General features: G+C 46.0%; 4 protein-coding genes and 1 long non-coding RNA gene across 5 annotated transcripts; 4 read left to right on the top strand and 1 right to left on the bottom strand.

Moving 5' to 3' along the window:
* The first annotated feature begins 74 nt into the window (after positions 1–74).
* Positions 75–2130, top strand: LOC106747620 (serine/threonine-protein kinase nekl-2-like). The gene is made up of 6 exons (XM_014625309.1): positions 75–133; positions 220–310; positions 392–559; positions 625–785; positions 983–1130; positions 1262–2130. The coding sequence occupies exons 1-6, from the start codon at positions 75–77 to the stop codon at positions 1556–1558; spliced, it is 924 nt and encodes a 307-aa protein (XP_014480795.1). The 3' UTR covers positions 1559–2130.
* A 91-nt stretch (positions 2131–2221) lies between these two features.
* On the top strand, positions 2222–6937 carry LOC106747622 (MAM and LDL-receptor class A domain-containing protein 1-like). The gene is made up of 10 exons (XM_014625311.1): positions 2222–3138; positions 3368–3565; positions 3677–4040; positions 4162–4338; positions 4433–4859; positions 5007–5351; positions 5540–5761; positions 5841–6226; positions 6498–6663; positions 6741–6937. Exons 1-10 carry the CDS (start codon positions 2738–2740, stop codon positions 6779–6781), a joined length of 2727 nt encoding a protein of 908 aa, XP_014480797.1. The 5' UTR covers positions 2222–2737; the 3' UTR covers positions 6782–6937.
* A 328-nt stretch (positions 6938–7265) lies between these two features.
* On the top strand, positions 7266–12171 carry LOC106747621 (adapter molecule Crk). Its single transcript, XM_014625310.1, has 3 exons — positions 7266–7900; positions 8515–8870; positions 8968–12171. The coding sequence occupies exons 1-3, from the start codon at positions 7866–7868 to the stop codon at positions 9444–9446; spliced, it is 870 nt and encodes a 289-aa protein (XP_014480796.1). The 5' UTR covers positions 7266–7865; the 3' UTR covers positions 9447–12171.
* Positions 12172–12294: 123 nt separating this feature from the next.
* Positions 12295–15986, bottom strand: LOC106747619 (5'-AMP-activated protein kinase catalytic subunit alpha-2). The gene is made up of 10 exons (XM_014625308.1): positions 15676–15986; positions 15085–15200; positions 14861–15002; positions 14324–14562; positions 14001–14207; positions 13826–13931; positions 13137–13471; positions 12886–13055; positions 12623–12785; positions 12295–12534 (listed from the first exon to the last, which is right to left on the bottom strand). Exons 2-10 carry the CDS (start codon positions 15185–15187, stop codon positions 12443–12445), a joined length of 1557 nt encoding a protein of 518 aa, XP_014480794.1. The 5' UTR covers positions 15188–15200; positions 15676–15986; the 3' UTR covers positions 12295–12442.
* A 1065-nt stretch (positions 15987–17051) lies between these two features.
* On the top strand, positions 17052–18606 carry LOC106747618. Its single transcript, XR_001374669.1, has 3 exons — positions 17052–17321; positions 18191–18307; positions 18515–18606. It is a non-coding gene; the product is annotated as an uncharacterized LOC106747618 (long non-coding RNA).
* The last annotated feature ends 154 nt before the right edge of the window (positions 18607–18760 follow it).

The following is an 18760-nucleotide window of genomic DNA, read 5'->3' as shown; positions in this document are numbered from 1 at the left end:
TTAGACGAGATTCAATTTTGCTCCAAGATATTCTTTCACCCCCGTCTCTCTGTTTATCTCTCGTGAGAGTGAAAATGTATACGTGCACCGACGACTATAGATTCGAGAGCACACTCGGCAACGGAACGTTCGGGTATTTATTGTCGTTATTCTAAACGAGCCTATGTATATAAATCAACGTTTTATTCTCTCTGCTACAGTGTAAATGTATATTTTTAGAACCGTGTATCTGGTGAGAAGAAAGAAGGACTCGAAGCCGTTTGTCATAAAAGAACAAGATCTAGACTCGGTGAATTATTCGGCCTCCAAGGTACAAGGTGTACGCGCGATGCGATAGTTGTCTCTGTTCGGGCAGAAGTATAACACACTTTCAACGTTTTATAACTCTCAGATAGTGCTTGAGGAGGTGCAATGTCTGCGCAAGATGCGACATCCGAACATAGTGTCTTATCACGGAGCGTGGATAGCGCACAATCACAGTTACATTCTTATGGAATACGCGACTCGATGCACTCTCAAGGACTTGCTGGAGAAACGGAAGATTCCTCTCAAGGAGGAAGTAACTATTCTACGTAGAGGACACGCTTTGAAAACATGAAATACATTGCACGTATATTTTCACAGGACGCTCTGTACCTATTTTCACAAGTCACTCTGGGAGTACATCACATTCACTCGAAAGAGATCCTTCACCGAGACTTGAAGCCAGAGAATATTATGCTGACTGGTAGCCGCGGGGATATCGTTAAAATTGGCGACTTCGGTGTTTCGAAGAGTCTTCACGAGTAGGCATCGATAAGTCAATTTTTGCATATTATCAACTTAAGGATGTATCGCCCATCAGTGTATACTGTCATACCCGTATTTTTACTGAGGGGAACCCCTCCTCCCACTCGTAAATTTCTCATAAATTTCTCTCCTCGTCCGTTGAACTTACCACTTAACTTCTAATTTCTTACCTCATATTTTCTTCTTTCAATAGAAAATGCATCACTTGTCGCGCCGGATCTTACTATTACATGGCCCCGGAAATGCTGACTGCACAGCCGTACGACTTCAAGTGTGACGTATGGAGCATGGGCGTTATATTATACGAGATGATCACGAAGAGGCTTCCATATCCTGCCACGGTGAGTCAAATTACTTAATTACGACATACGAATTTTCCACTTTTCTCGCATTAATTACTGAATAAGTCGACCATTTGATCGCGTGTCCAGTTATAACCAAGATGAATATATATTTCTTATCATCGTTTTAGAGTCTAGTGGAAATTACGAAGTTGGTGTTCGATCAGCCGCCGAAGCCTCTGCCTGAAGGAACACCGGTGCCGATCGTGAACTTGATATCGAAGATGCTGAGGAAGCAAAGCCCGAGTCGACCTCGCACCGATCAACTCGTGCTCTGCCCCTTCCTGGTCCCTTACATCGTCCGAATATATCTGAATGTCGGGCGAATCATTAATCTCGCCGATCGGGAATCCGCCAAGTTCGGCCCGCGCGTTTTCTTGAAATTCCTGAAGCCGCCGAATTTCCGTCAAAACGAAACCGTACAGTAACAAGTTGTAAGGAGTGAACGAATCAGAATCAGATATTTCCGTTGCACGAAGCGCGCGCGTTAGATGATTTTAGTCGAATGTTTTGCATTGAAAATCTCAAAACACTCTTCTTATCAATCGCACGCGCCTTCTCGACAATCTTATTAATTTTATACGAGTGATGGAATCAAATTGGAAGGCATATTTTATAATGTATAAAGTATAAACGCGCACACAGAGCGCGAGCTCCGTTGTCTTCAGTGATGTATTAACCGTGTGCAGTTATCGGAAGGAAATTAAATTAAAGATGATCGGGAACACGTGTGCCATGACTGAAATGCTCACGCGACTGAAAATCCCGTCGCGTTTCGAAAGCGCAACACGCGGAACCGATTTAGCGCCAGTGGAAACAGCCTGATTTTAATCTCTCGTCCGCGGCATTCAGCATCGATGGAATCTCATTGTTCGACGTGTGCACGAGCGCACACGGAAAGCGCGTAACTACCGGAAACCAAGGCCGGAATCGTGCGGATTCGTGCGGATACACCGTTTCGTGCTCGATGACCACGGCCCAGGAAAACCGTACAGTTCGCATCTCGTTGGTACACATATCACGCCGTCGGCCGCGTTACCGTCGTCCGAACGTTTCCTCGTGATCTCGTACGGTACAGGGAAGCCGGCAAGTTGAAGGCTGCAGCGCAAGAATGTGAGTCTGTAAAGTCAGCAGGTCTCCAACAGACGTTGAGCCAATATATTCACTGTAATAACGGGTGAATAATTTTGAACTATATTTTCTCTGGAATATTTTACGTGTATCTAGAATACACCCCAAGTAACAAAGTGACATGAAATGACGTCAAAGTGGACCTTGCGGATTATACGGATTAATCTCACTCTTGCGCTCAATCCCTCATCAGTCCCTTCATCATTTCACGTTCGATCGGTTTAACGTTACCGCAATCGGATTGGCGACGTTAACACGATGTGTGGTGCGATGTAAAAGAGTTCCCGTAAAGGAGTCTCTTCTCGTATGTCGTAAGAAGAAAGGGGATCTCGCCGGACAAACCACATGTCAAGACTATCATTGACGGGCCTCGAGGATCCCGATGAGCGAGTAGCAGCAGCAAACGACACATGACACACGCACGCCAAGTGTAAACCTTGTGAAACATAGGTGAAAACGGAAAAAGAGACCGCGATATGTGGTGGTTTCTGTTGCTGAGCTGCTGGTCGTCCTCCTCGTCCCAGGGCGTGACCCGGTCGACGGTGTTGCACGCGATGCTCGGCGAACAGGTCGACCTCGTGGGCGCCGTGAACGCGAGCTACGCGTCCGACTGGCGGAGAGGCCTCGTGAACAACGGAGTTAATGATGCGATGGGCAACGGGGAGTCTGCCGATTCCATCGATTCGCGGCAGCCTCCCGCCAATACCGTCGATCGCGAACCGTTGGACGAAGTGGAGCGTATCGAGCCCAGGCAGTGGCCAGGCAGACCGGATATCCTGCCGACTCGCAGCACCGCGCCCTTCACCACGGAAACCTCCCTGTCTACCGGGCCTCTGTACCCCACCACGCTCGCCCAAAGGAACCCCTCCTCGCAAAGGTATCTCGACGGTGGCACAGGTAGCCAGATAATGTTAAGACTCCCCAAGATGTTGTAAAGACGTCTTTTAGACAACAAGGTGTCTGAAGGACGTCTCCGAGACGTTTTTTAGATGTACGTGTTGATTGAGTAGCTTTATACTATCTCATCACTCTACCTTTTAAATCTCCATTAATTAGTTGAACCTATATAATAGGTTTACACGCTGTTTTTTGTGTTCACATGCGAGATTCCCGACGATTACGGTGCCACCGCCGACGGTCACCGTCGACGAAGTCTTCTGCGACTTCGGACCGAACCCGTCGATGCCGCTCTGCGAGTGGCAAAATGGTAACGGCGCCTTGGAGTGGATGCCGGGTACCGGATTGGGCACTAACTGGGTGGGTGGACCGGCGGCCGATTTTACGAGCGGCACCATGGAGGGAGGGTAAGCTTGAATGTCGCGTTTATTACTTCATGCGTTCTCCTTCACAGCCAGAAACGTTACAGTGCATCACCTTCCTCTGCATCTTCGCTTTTTGCGTCTCGTTGCACTTAGGTACGCCTTCGTGGAGACGTCGCACGTACCACCGAAGGATCTGAAATTCAAGAGCTCCGGTGGTCTCCTGCACAGTCCACAGTTAGGCAGCACCGGGGTCTCCGGCACTTGCTTCATGTTCAAATACTCCATGGATGGTCTCAGTATCGCAGGGCTGCGGGTATTGCTGCACGTCGGTGTAGACGAGTTCTCGTACAAGAAGGAGCAGCTCGAGGAGGAGCCGCCCACGGAAAATGTCACGGCGCCGGTGCCTTGCGAGCCGGTGGAGGTCTTGGAGGAACGAGTGCTGTGGCACGCGCAGTATTACACGCTCGGAGTATGGCAGCAGACCCAAATACTCTACACTTTCCCCGAATTGCACTCGGTGAGTCGTCGCAATTCAGTCGGCGAAACGTCGAGGTCGATGGTGGATCGAGATTTTTAGATTGAATCAACTTAACGCTGAACCAATCTGACACGAATCAAACTTAAGTCTTGGCGAGCAGGTGATCATCGAAGGTGTGCCGGTGGACTCGACGGACCCGTCGCGTCTGTATCGCGGGTACATCGCCATCGATGACATAGACCTGCAGCCTGGCACGTCGTGCGTTGGCTTCTGCAACTTCGCCAATGGCTTCTGCGACTGGAACAACGACGCGGAGGACGATTTTGATTGGACCATAGTGAGTACACTAGCTTCGTACGACCGTCTATGGGCTGTTACGCGGTTCAGATCACTTGAAAACGAGAAGATATCCGGAGAAATCTCGTTTTCAGAGCCGTGGCAGCGACAATCCCACGACCGGTCCGGCGATGGACAGCTCCAGCGATCGCGCCACAGCGGGCGGTTACGCGTACATCGACTCCAGCTTCCCGCGACGACCCGGCGACACGGCGAAGCTGGTAAGCTCGAGCTTCCCGGCTACCACCGCGGACGCGCCGATGTGCACGCACTTCTGGTTCCACATGTTCGGGTCCGGGATCGGTTACCTCAGGCTCTACCTACGTCACTTTCGCAGCTCGGACAACCAGCTGCAGGAGATCTGGGGACTGTCCGGGAACGCCGGCAACGCCTGGTTCATGTCACAGGTGACGATCAGCTCGCTCGACGACTTCCAGCTGATGTTCGAGGCGTCGGTGGGCATCACCGGCATGGGTGATATCGCCATCGACGATATCTCGTACGCACAAGGCGCCTGCCCTGGTAAGTCCTCGTTGCTTCAGCGCTGTAGTAACAAAAGAAATGGAAAAAACCGGTTTCTCTCCGAGCCTTCGAAACTACAGTTTGCGCTGCTCGAGTTATTCCCGATAATTTTCTCGACTTGGTCCTCTGATTCTTCCTTCTCGAAAGTTTCGCCGCAAGTGGCCGCTCCGATACCGCGAGACTGCACGTTCGAGGTCGACGAGTGCGAGTGGATCAACACGCGCGACCCGGACCGCGTCGAGTGGGAGAGGGTGTCCACGCAGGTGTTGGGCCCGAGAAACCAGAGGAAGCCCTACAGCAATGGGCACACAGTTAATCGACGCAACGAGTACTTCCTGGGGCTCGCTCGTGTACGTGGTGGCTCACGATCGTCCGGAGGCGGTACTGCTCAGCTAGTCAGCCGGGAGATGAAAGGTTCTGAGGAACCGCTGTGTATCACGTTCTGGTACTTCATGTTCGAGCCGTTCATCGACTCCACGGGACCCAGCTTGGGTGAGCAATTATGAGAAATTCAATTTGCGAAGTCAAGTTTTTAAATTTTGCGACCAGGCTATTTTATTTGTTACTTTAGTTGATGGAGATGAATTGCTGTGGATTCCTTTTAAGACGAGCATTGTTACTCCTTGCAAGGATACGACTTGTCCACCAAATGAAAGTAACGCATGTTTGATCTTTCACAGGCGTCTTGCGACTGTACGTGCAAGAAGTGGGCGACACCTCGACGGAAGCCAAGCCGATCTGGCAGTTATACAATAACCAAGGTCCCACGTGGAGCTACGCTCAGGCTAACATCAACGAGAACACGGACTTCAACATCGTATTCGAGGGCACATGGGGCCCGAACAGAGCGAGCGGTAGCATAGGAATCGACGATATCGCGTTTTATACTGGGAATTGCAGCGGTGAATATTAAAATAGGATGGATGCTAGTTGACTATTTTCGGACTATCTTAGCAATTCCTTGAAATTTTACGTTTGCAGTGAAGCCACTGAGTGCGGCCGTGCGCGCGGAGGACTGCAGCTTCGAGAAGGGCCTGTGCGGATGGGAGAACACGACCGCCTCCGACAACGACCGGGCCGTGATGTGGCAACGCGCTTTTCAGACCCACCGGCCGGCTCAACTGTTGGACAGGACGTTCGGTGCAACTGGTGACTTCGTGTTCTTCGACATCTTCACGAACAACAAGCAGTCGACGACGGTGCAGTTGCGATCGCCCGTCATCAGCCCATTGCCCGACGAGGAGTTCGTCTGTTTCACCTTCTGGTTCGCCGCCTTCGGCGTGGAGGAGTCCACCACTCTGCGAGTGATCAAAGCGCCCGCTGAGGAGGATGGGAACGAACAGAACGAAGACGCGCAGGAGCAGGCGGTATGAGGATGTTAAATGCTTGAAATTTGATTCCCAGGAAAAAATTGTCGATATTTAATTAAAAATAATGATATATGATTGTATATAATTATATATAAAATTATATATAAAAATTATATATAAAATATGTCATGTATAAAAATATATAATTATATATGGTCATATTTTATATATATGAGACATTTTTCATGGATGGATTTTTGAGAGTGAATTATATATAGCTCGTTTTGCTTTGGATTCTTTGCTTCATTGTCCTGGTGTTTCGTTGCAGCTGTGGTCACTGACAGCGAAGGGATTGAACAATCCGCGACCGGTGTGGATGGCGGCACAAGTGACGATCGAGGCGCGTACCCCGTATCGACTGATCCTCGAGGGAAGCGCGAGTAACGGTGGCTTCGCCGTGGACGACATAAAGTTTCAGCCCTTGGCTTGTGGAAGTAAGACTAACAGAAATCAATGAAGACCGAAATCAAAGCAGATGCGAGTGAATGGAGAATAAAAACATATTTTTTAGTTCGACCACCCAGCGCCCAACCGATCGAAAGCGAGACGTAAGAGGGACACCGGCAAAATGGACCATGAGATAAAGAAGAAAAAAAACGTAGTAATATTTTTTTTATCAATTAGTTTATTAATTAGCTATTATTTATATGTAAAACTGTAACGCAAGTAGAACACGCAATAAAAAAACTTGGGATATACCCGATACGATCCAGGACTTTTGTATTGTTAATTAAATAACTCTGTGCAACCAAAATAGATGCCGCTTTTACAATAATATAATTTTGATATGCAGATATTATATATATATATCTCAACTTCGTTTCAAGTTAACATTCATCATTCAGGTAGTAAAATTAACATACAGGAACGTAATTTTGCTTGATAAATATTAAATATATAAGCGACCCCCATGACGCACCAGCGAAAATACGGCACTAACGGGCGATGCGTACGGTGCGATTCACAATCGCGCGCAGTCGATCGATATAAATCGAGGGCTCGATAGACCGCGCGCGTTGCGCAGCGGCCGTAAGGCGCGCCGAGTGTGCCGTGCCAGTCGGGCGACCATTTTTGTAAGAGATCCTGGCAGTTCCAGCTCGCCTCACAGGACGTTTCGCGCGGACGAACGATCGCGTCGATGTAGCTCGCGGTGATTTTGCGCGAGCTACACGCAGCAGGGAAGCCGAGGGAGGCAGCGTTCTCTCGCGTTCCATCGTCCGCGTCAGCGAGCCACGTGAGAAACGCCGACGGAGGTGTGACACAACGTCGTTCCGCCAACATGTTGTCGACGTTCCGCCGCCACCGCAAGATCGCACCGTGCGAAGCACGTTCGGCGGATAACAAGTGATACTTGCTCGTGGCCGAGAGAAGTGCGGAGGAACGTGCGAACGGAGTTCCCCCGGGCTTTCCGTGCCAGCGAGCGTGAATCGCGCGACAAACACAACATCTGTGTCACGGTCGGCCGCGATTCGTGTCGCGCATCGCTGCTGCGGTTTTTACTATGCGGGCGTTTCGCCGACGGGCTCTCACTATCGCCGCTGCCCCGTAACACCGTGTTTAATTGATAATTGACGAGGGAAGAAGTTATCGTTTCGCTGCTCTCGGACTGTGCGATCGGGAACAACGGGGCGCGACAATGGCTGCGACCTTCGATCAGTACGACAAGTCGAGGTGCGTGTCACACGAGAAGTTCTCTCGTGTTTTCATTCATCCGGCGATCCGACGCGGCACTCGGCGTGTCACACGTATCGTGTAACGGGCTAATGTTGTTTTGAAATAACGGCTCCCAACGTCACTCGCCGGCATTCTTTGACAGCTGTTCTGTGTAGGATTCTTTGAAACGGGGTTACTGGCTCGCTTGTATTCCGTAAAGCACTGGATAAATCATCTTTGGTCCGTGCGATATGAGTCATGATTCAAAGTGTCATTCGCGAGTAACACAAGGTAGAAATAGAAAACTGATTTAAGAAACTTGGTAATTTTTCTTCAATGTTCTTGGAATACCTCCCATGTTATTCGAGATATTCCGATGTAAACACTTTTTCCAATTATTAATTAAGATTAATTGAAATGTCTCCTTATCTTTTGTATGTTTTGCTCTAGCAGATAGAGAATCAATTCGAGTTTCAATTAACTTTGATCAATTGACTATAATGGCAAACTTCGCTTTGTATGTTTTTCCCCTGAAATTTATTTACTCGATCAATTTGAATTGTATATGTATGTTTCTCCGAGAAATTTAATCAGTTGCGTTATTAAGTTAGACGTGTCTGATTCCCTTTCAGCTGGTACTTTGGTGCCATGTCGCGGCAGGACGCTTCCGACCTGTTAATGGGTGAGAAGGAGGGCGGTGTATTTTTGGTACGGGACAGCACTTCCATACATGGTGACTTTGTGCTGTGTGTGAGGGAGGACAGCAAGGTTAGCCACTATATCATCAACAAGATCCAACAGGGGGATCAAGTCCGGTATCGGATAGGCGATCAGATGTTCCCGGACATTCCCAGCCTTTTGGCCTTTTACAAATTACACTACTTGGACACCACACCATTAATCAGGCCTGCTCTAAAGAAGACGCAGAGGGTAATCGCAAAGTACGACTTTGAGGGCAACGATCCAGACGATCTACCCTTCAGGAAAGGTATGATGATGAGTCCCCTCCCTCCCCCCTCCTGTGGTAGTTCTGATCTCTTCGCACAGTCAATCTGAGTTACCTTAACGAGATGTTTGCAATACAGGTGAAATACTCACTGTGGTGTCGAAGGACGAGGAGCAATGGTGGACGGCTAGAAACAGCCTCGGGCAGATCGGCTCGGTGCCGGTGCCGTACGTGCAGAAGTACGACGAGGACAGCCACATGATAATCGAGAACAATTCACGGCCGGAGAGCGGCGGCAGTTCGGGCTCGAACTCGGGCTCGGCCACTCAGGTGCCGCATGCGGAGACGACGGCCGGCCAGGCGACGGCCGCGACCGTCACGCGAAGATCGAACATTCAGAGAACGCTACCGGCATTCGCGAAAGTGAAACAGGCGAGGGTACCGAACGCGTACGACAAGACCGCGCTGAAGTTGGAAGTAGGTGACATAATAAAAGTGACAAAGACTAATATCAACGGCCAGTGGGAGGGCGAGCTGCACGGTAAGGTCGGCCACTTTCCGTTCACACACGTAGAATTCGTAGACAATGAGACCGGCGAGGACAATCAGGAGATTTAACAGAAGTTCTCCAAGTGCGATGCATCGTGCGTGTGACAAAGGGGAGAGAATGGAGAGAGAGGAAGAGAGAAAGAGAGAGATAGAGAGACTCCTCCTATATTATCAATTTAGGTTACTATAATAACATCTATTATATGTACCATCGCGCAGACCGTGCTTACCACATCGAGGTCCGAACAATCCACGTTACGTTCGATACGTCGCACGCTACAAATGCTGAACAAACCCCAGATTCTTGTGCAATACGTCGAGGCATAGGAGACGCTTAGAGATTCACACGGTTAGTATCCCAGCAGTGTGTTAATAACTTAGTCAACCCCTCTCCCCCCAATATTCTTACGTTACACATCGCTAATTGCCCAAAGCACGAGCATAATTTTTACGAAGTTTTTTTTTATTAGATATAGATATGTAAAGTAAAAGTTATATATATGTTAGCTCGGTCCTTATTGCGAATTTTATTGAAAACCGGGAAAGAAAAAATCATGTCTCAGAGATATAGAGGAAACACCAGGCGCAATGAGATTTTTGTTTTATTACCTTTTTCTCTCTTTAACGCAGTATTTATGTAGAATGTACATTCTAGCGCGGTTCCAGTTTACAATTTTATAACGAGTTTCAAGTTCTGCGTGTATGCTCCCATCCTATACATACACACACACATCATACACACACACACACATGTATTAATATAGCGCACTAGTTTAACGCTCACGCGTAGGTTTTTATTATTATTATTGTTTTATCGAGGGATTTATATCGAACGTTCCAAACCTGTAGCGGTTGAGCGCACGAAGTTCTCTACTCACGCTCGACGAGAGCAACCCACCCACGGACTTGTTGATTTTATGGAGGATTATATTACCGATATATAATATAAAACGTAAATAAGTTATACATACATATATATATATACATATATACATATATATATATATATATATATCTCTTCGCATTTCTCTTATTTATCGCAATGCAAGGAAGGGCATGCTTCTTGTGAAAAGAAACGTCTTGTTAATAGGTGTACACATGTACTCTCCTACGGGCTATATTATTCCTGAGGTTGAAAACAGGTATATTCCGCGCTGAATATACGATAAATGTCTTCTAGTCATACAGTGACTATGATAGAGAAAGCATACTGTGCATACTTGTCATTGTTTCGCCGCTGTGTGTTTTACTGACGCTTCCGCGAGCTATCCGCTTGTCGTTGAGATAGGTACAACAGGTGGAGAACGACGACACAGAGAGAGCTGGTCCCTCCTCCCGCGAGCTATACGCAAAGTGTGTCTCTGTTTCATGGTACATATAATAGTTGTTAGCCATAGGTTGTGCCACAACTGGAGCAACTGATCCGTGCTAGAAATTTGTATTTATATAGAATGATGGAAAGGTTAACTGTGTATCAAAAGCCGATCATAGTCGTACGCAGGACGGCCGTCGCCGGTGGTCGTCGTCGGGGAGCCCGCTCTGACACGGAGCGTCGGATAGAATTAATTAATTTTCACCGGGATGAGAGAGAAGGATGCAATGTCGCCTCCGGTGTGTCCGGTCGGAGAATGTCCCTCCCCGATGCTCGACGATACCAGCCTGTACACTGGGGCTACATACAATAAATTCTCGTACAATATATTGTAGTTATATACTGTAAAACATCCCGAACGAAAAGGAAGCAAGCTTGTACCACATCGAAATCATGTTTTCACGTTGCATCTTCCCATCGTCGTAAGTCACGCGATGTTTCTCGAAATATGTTCAGCCCTCTTTTTTTCGCAGATTCGCGCATTTGACATTTCCATCATCTCGTTCGTCGTCATCTCGGTTGCATAAGTTCTCCGCAATCTTCCTAGAAAAACACGCAGTATTACGATATAGGCGAAATTGCTGGTGTGGCTCCATATCAGTGAAATCTCATGTCCTCTTCGCTTTTCGATAACTGTGTGAAAACCAAGGATAAAATGCAGAATGGTCCAATTTCGTACGTATTCCTTTTTTTCTCACGCTCGTTTCGGTAATCGCGAGGGTATGGATAAGCTGGATCGACCGACAACAGGCAGTTCTTCGGCAGCATTACGAGAATCTAGCCGTGTAGTTTGTATAAAATGAGACGAGGTCTGTGGAAAAATGTGCCATTATGTATATTTTATCTTTAATTACCGATATTCCAATGACATGGTGCTTGAATAAATTTTCATCGTAAGACACTACATGTATAGTGATAACAGCATGCAAATGTCTAAATATTAATTTATAAGCAATTTACATATATATATTATATATATAAAATTGTTACACACATATTCATTCAGAGAAATTCTCCACCGTGAATTAAATCATCGTCAGTCATCATAGCAGCGATATCGTGATATAAGTCATACGGCTACGTCAAAACAATTGCTTCGATCGTCACTTCTGCGACGTGTACGCATCGGCCGACAGAGCGACTTCGTTTTGTATACGTTCACAGGACATATACGCGCGACAAATTTGAATACGGCAAGATGTAATAACGTATATTTTTCTATAAGCATACGCACACACATACACACACATACAAAGACACATGTACACTTGGTTTCTCACGAAGGCGAAGATCCGATTTTCATAGGTAAAACGATAGAATTGATAATCTTTTAGGTAAACATGTATTTGTGTTGTAATTTATAATAGAACGTGGTAATGTAACATTCAATTATAGCATTCAATAATAAACGATTATTATGTATGTAGATGTATAACACCGCTCCTCGTGTGGATCTTCATGCAACACATCGTCAGAGGTATTTCGTTTTTCTCAGCCGCGCAGCTATGCTATCTCGGAGAAGTCCGATTAAGAAATAAATCCAGCTCGAAAAATATATAGCTTTTATTGGAGCTTAGAGCTTGTAGAGGTAAGGCTCACGATGTGTTTTACAATGCTCTGCGTTTATTTCGTAACTATACAACTTGAAAAGAACAGGATGTACCAGGTTTCAACCGACGAGGGGGTAGGCGCGCTATCGTGCTAATTGCGTGATTAATGCCGCACACATCTCGAAGAATTCCATTGTGTGGTGGCCGGTCGCTTGCGGAGGCGGTAACGTCGGATCTGCAAGAATGCACGTATGCTTTCATCACACATACGCGAATCACGCTTCGTAATTATCCGTGAGTTGTGTTATCCGGCACCGGCTTACCGCGTCCGATGTCCTCCGTTTCTTCGCTCGACAACGACTTAAAATCCAACAGGTAGCTCTTATAGTCGACTTGGTACAGCTGCAGCGACATTTTGCTGTACCTGTCGGTCAACTTGTTTTTGTGCCGTACTCGGACGCTGTACGCGTTTATGATTTTCCATTCCTGAAAAGACACGACGACGTCGTGCGTTCAGATGTTAGTGTGAGACGATCTTTGACTCCGTGCGATATGTAAGCAGGAGGAACATCCCGGTGGATCTTACAAAGTTGAGCGCCTTCATAGCGCGATAGACTTCGTTCATGATGTCGTTCGGCTTCGACTGCGATCTGATCCCTAAATGCCACTTCGCCCTTTTCACAGGTGTGCCACGGTTGCCGCCCTGTGTCTGTGCTTGCGTCGTGCTGCCCTGCGAGCCTTGACGTTCACGATACGCTGCAACGGCGTAAGAGACCGATGCTTACATCGGTTGTAATAAGCTCGATGGAGGATGACTAAATAATGCACTTTACATACGTGCGATTCTCTCAGGATGAGGTCGCAACGGACTGCTGTTGGCGTCGTTCGGGCTGAATGCCACCGGTGGAGGACTGGACGCCACGTAGAAGTCCTTGAGCTCCGCCTTGGCAGCCTCGTCGGCGATTCTCTTATTGTCTATGATCAAGTGATACGCGATCGCCAACTGATCGTGCGGATCGCCGCCCAACAACGCGGAATGCACCTCCGGTTCTTTCACGTTGAACTTCTCGCACACCTCGTTCACGGCGTCTATATCGATGACTGACGAGTCTTGCTCGACGGGCGACGGGAACAAGTACGACGGTAAATCCTTCTGGAACCACTCGTGTTTCCTGAAATTGACCGAGAACGCGTTAGGTAAGCGTAATGGCAACGTGTCAATAAATCGCACGTGTTTTGGATTATTTACGGATCAATACATCTCATAAGTGTGATATATTAAGTGTGGTAATTATGAATTTTCTGGTTGCTCGATCATTAGGCCGAGATTTAGGCCTAAAGTGAGTGATTTAGAGAAAAAGCTACTTTCAAAGTGTCTTAAAAGATTCGAGTCAAATCTCGGAGTCCAGCTTTCTTTGCAAGAAAGTACTAGTACGTATGTACTTTCGAAAACTAACTGACGAAAAAAAGAGATTATTTTTAATGACTCAGCAACCTGTGTTATACCACTTGAGATTGATTCTTACTTAATATCTTCGATAGTCGCTCTCCTCATCGGGTCGACTTGCAACATATGGCACAAGAGACTGATGACACTCTTGTTCAGATATTCCGGGATAGGAAAGATACCAGCTAAAACACAGTCGGAGATATTACACGGAGCCCGAGACTTCTCGCGTTCGACCTCTCACGTCGACTTACATTTAATCTTACGGAAGAGGGTAGGAACATGCTCGTCGTCGAATGGCAAGGTACCGCAGAGTAGCGCATACAGAATAACACCACATGACCAAATGTCTACCTCGGGACCGGCGTACAGCTTGCCGGATATCACTTCCGGTGCGGCGTAATTCGGGGAACCGCACGAGGTGCGCAGGAACTCGCCGTCCATCATCATATTTGACAGACCTGCATTTTCGTGGGAGAATATTTTCACGATCTACACTCGTAACACACGTGTGTAACGCGATATTCCGTGTGACATAATTTTATATATATATATGTATATATATATATCCAAGTACCAAAATCCGCGATCTTCACGTGGAGATTGTGATCCAACAAAAGATTCTCTGGCTTTAGATCTCGATGGACTATCATGTGTCGATGACAGTAATCAACGCCTGATATGATCTGCTGAAAAAATCGTCGCGCCTCGTATTCCTTCAGCTTCCCGTGCTTGACGATATAATCGAATAATTCCCCGCCAGAGACGTACTCCATTATCATGAATATATCCGTAGGAGTACTTATGACCTGGTATCTGTGTAGAAGAAACAAACATCAAGACCTGTATGTACTGGATACAAGATATTTTCTTTAAAAAACTGACACGAATTATTTACACACATGAAGATTTTATAACAGAGATACACTATATATTAAGGTTCTTAACTCACTTTTAATAATAAAAGTGCCTTAAATGTGCCTTCTCAGCCAAGCAGGTGGTTTCCAGGTCACTTTTGGATGCACTTTTACCAGTAAAAGTGAGTTGAGAGAGTATAGATTAAAGTCACAATCTCGACAGGAGATTCTCCATGAAAAAGCTCTATGATACTTACAACTTGATGATATGCGGATGCCTGAAAAGCTTGAGGTTCTGTATCTCTCTGCGGATCTTGCCGACAACGTCCAGGCTTTTGATTTTCTGGCGATTCAAGATCTTCACTGCGACTTTGTGTTTCGTCAGAACATGTTCCCCGACTGGAAATGATATTACATGAAAGATACATGTAGTAGAAGTTTTCCTTCTCCTTCTATTGTACATACATATATATATACATACTTTTTACTTTGCCAAATGTGCCCACCCCTAGAGTCTGGCCTAAGGTGTAATGGCCTATCTTGACGATAGGCTGCGGTTGACTACTCGGAAGTTTCTCGGACATTGCTATGTTATTGCTGTATAATTATTATAATTGCCAAAATTAATATCATCTATCATTCAACATGTCTCAGAATGATACCGATTGGTTACTGTCAAAAATATAGATTGAGAAAACCAACGTCAATGTCAAGTAGCCAACATACAGTATTATTCTGAGTAAGGAAATGTTGATTTCATTATGTCTGACGAATCGTCAAATAACAGATTTTGGAAAATTTGCTGCGAAATGTACATAGCATAATATTATTATTATTATTCCCTTTTGTCTCGGGCGACACGGGTCGCGTTGACTCGACGTACACGCGAGACCGAAGGGAAACAACGAGAGCCGTGCATGTGCGCGTTGTCATTATTTCTAAGCGCTTCCGATGCTCACGAAATTGTTTGTAACGAGCCAAGGGAGCCAATGAGCCGGATAATTTACGATCGTTACGTACACAAGAAACCACTTGTCACGTGAGATCGTAATACGATCTCGAAATTACTCACCCGTGCAGTTCCGAATTTCGCGAAAACGAGCCTGCTTACGGACGACACGCCGCGATTGGGCAACAAACCGAGGAGGAGAACGATATAAACATAAATCCCCGATTGCGATAATGCGCAGCCAAAATGGCACACGGATCGTCCCGGAGACCACCTGACGCTATTTACATGTTTCTAGGTAGGAGCCTCTTATCAGGCAGCTGTGGTACCGTCAATTTCACTCGATCGACCGTCTGTGTTCCATCGTTCGCGTGTCGCCGCGGACGAGGCGCTTCTTTCACGTCGTAAACGTGAACTACACGGAGATGGATCATCGAGAAGTAATCGCGTCATCGCCGCAATCATCGATTATGATATATCGCGGGATCGTTGCTCGTCGATCAGAATGCAGACACGAGTTTCCCTCGGCAGCGCGTTTGCTGCACCGCCTCGCGCGAATTTGCCGTCCTTCTTTCCGCGAGATTTTAAATGTGTACGCCTGTTTCATTTTTTAGAAGACAACGAAATGTCGCGTGGTGTAGCCGAAAGAAATACACCACGACGATTGTTCCCGCTCTCCTCGGGCGACAAATTCGAACCGACATCATTTTGGCGAACACTTCGATAAAAAAAAATGTCACTCGAACCATTTCTCGTTACCATTGTCAATTATCGACGAAGGAGCAGTGCGTTTTCGCTAAGAAATCGCGCACGATCTCGACGACAGATGGCGGCGCATGCGTGAAAACGATCTCTCTTCGTTGCCATTTTGAAATGCGTGTTGTGCAACCTGCGTAAACATGGTTCACGAGTTCGTATGTGTTTCTCTCAGCGTGGAGGACCACGTTGTCTATTTATAGATTTTCGGCACTAGCGTATGTATACGTATGTACTATTATCAATGTTCAATATTTATGCAGTATCACGATATTTTTATCCTATGACGTTCGCGCGCGGTGTGAATGCTTCAAAAATAATCAGTGGACGCGGCCTCCACCGGCTCCACTCGCGATTTCCAATTTTTCACGTGTAAAATTACGCCTCGAAAATGATTCTCGCGCTTTTAAGAGGTTTCAGGTATTTTCATCTTTCATTTCCTCGACGAGAGGCAAGAATGAAGCGTTCTTGAAAGCGAATCGATAATAATCGTCGAGATCCGCTTTTTGTCGCCAATTGAAAGTTCGAGAGATCACGATCGATATTATTTAAGTTGCAGAGCCGGAGAGCCGCAATTTCAATTGCAAAATAACAACCATAAAAAAAAAATTTCTGCGGAATCACCTCTGTTATTACATAATAATTGGTGATACGTCGTGTTAGCGATGTTGCTGGCTAAGCAAAGAGCAAGAGAGAAAAAAATTACGCCATTCTTTCCGTTTTTAGACGAGACGTAGAAAAACAGGAAGACATGTACGATTCTCGCGTGTTGCAGGCAGTCGTTTATTGAGCAAATTAATGTTTGCCTCTAAGACATGCAGCCTCCGCAAGATTAAAACGCACGTACGTGACATATCGTTCCTGCCAATCCGGCGCATTGGCGATCTATGATTTGCAAGTCACTTTGCGACGCGGCGTTTGCAAGTGTTACCCCTGCATCCCATTTTGTATCGTCACGAGGAAAAGTGAGACGCACTCGGGATCAAATGACTTCTCCTTGTCGACGATTTAAGGTAGCAGTAGCATAAAATGACCTAAACAGCACAATATTCGAAATCGGGACATAAGACGTACTTTAGACATCTTTAATTGAAATATGACCTAATTATTGGCGCAATTAAAAAAAAAACAATTGACCATTCGAAACTGAGATATTTAATTTAAAATGACACTTTTTATACGCGTTCCTTGAAGTTGATGTCGTATTTTTAATTTCTTCTAAACCACCTTTAGGATTTTAATGAAAAACTACTGTGATGTTACTGCGGACGATTTCGGTGTTCTATTCAAATAAAGGATAGCATCTTTGTACTTTACCGAATGTCCTAAACGAGAAAAGAAATGATTAATTAATCATTAGAATCCGGAAGCTCACCGTTCACTGGCAGGAATTTTAATTTGTGAAAAATAAATGTATAGGAACGTAATTTTGCTTGATAAATACTATTGTATAAATATTAATACAATACTACAGTATTATAATATGTTACGTAAATTTATGTAAACAGTCCCCTTGATGTGCCACTGAAAATGTGGCTCACCTTATTACTGCTACTTTAAAGTCGGCTACTACTACTTTAAAATCAATGTGAAACATCCACCTAGTGTCCGACATTCAAATTTCGGGGTTATTCTCTCTTTCTTGTCTCTTTTTGTTTTTTTTCTTAAGAAATCTCGCAGCCAATGAAATTTATATGACGAGTCGCGTTTAATCTTTCGTTGCAAGTTCTGTTCTTGACCGTGTGTATTTACGACCGCGTTGTTTTATTTGCGAATGCACGCCGATGCTTCGAGCACCTTCTTCGTGCATCTTCGTCAATACATCTTTATTTAGACACAATTTGAAACCAGTTGGCAGTTGATTAACGCGTTTGATATATAGGTACCTTCATCTCGGCTGCTCTTCTATGTTTCTCGCGATTGGAGCGGTGCTTCGTCCTGAGAAGGATAAAAACGCCGAGGAATGTAGAAAGTCTCATTAGCGAGAACGGACGGATAGGTAAGTACGCGTTTGCACATTCCGTTCCGCTCAGGTGCGTTTTCTCTTAAAGGAGCGTGCCGAGCGGAATTGAGAAAGGAAAGAAAAATCAGAGAAACAGAAATCTCATTTATTTTCACGTGTGACATCTTTCTAATAATCTCTGATGATAGCAGGAGTGATTGAAATTCGCGAGGATGTCGTTGTAATTGCAAATTTCTCTTTCAGGGGCCGAAGGAGGGGGCTCGCAATCAGCAGAGAGATGATAATTACGACGAGAGGACCGCTTCAACGCTCCGATGGCCGGCCGCGGATCAAAGGAAGAGATCCGTCCATTCGCAGCTGAAAGCGATCATTCCGCAAACAAGCGGATTGGACAATCAATTTGGCGCAAATAGACGATACGCTCGCGCGCGCACCGACGATATTTCCGGTGTTTGCGAAGGACCCGTATAACTGGCGTGTTACGCGAGT

This window comes from Dinoponera quadriceps, unplaced genomic scaffold, assembly GCF_001313825.1.
Source record: "Dinoponera quadriceps isolate SergipeBrazil2010 unplaced genomic scaffold, ASM131382v1 scaffold1395, whole genome shotgun sequence".
NCBI lineage: Eukaryota > Metazoa > Arthropoda > Insecta > Hymenoptera > Formicidae > Dinoponera > Dinoponera quadriceps.
Note: the sequence above shows the minus strand (reverse complement) of the source record. Positions and strands in the feature narration are given on the sequence as shown.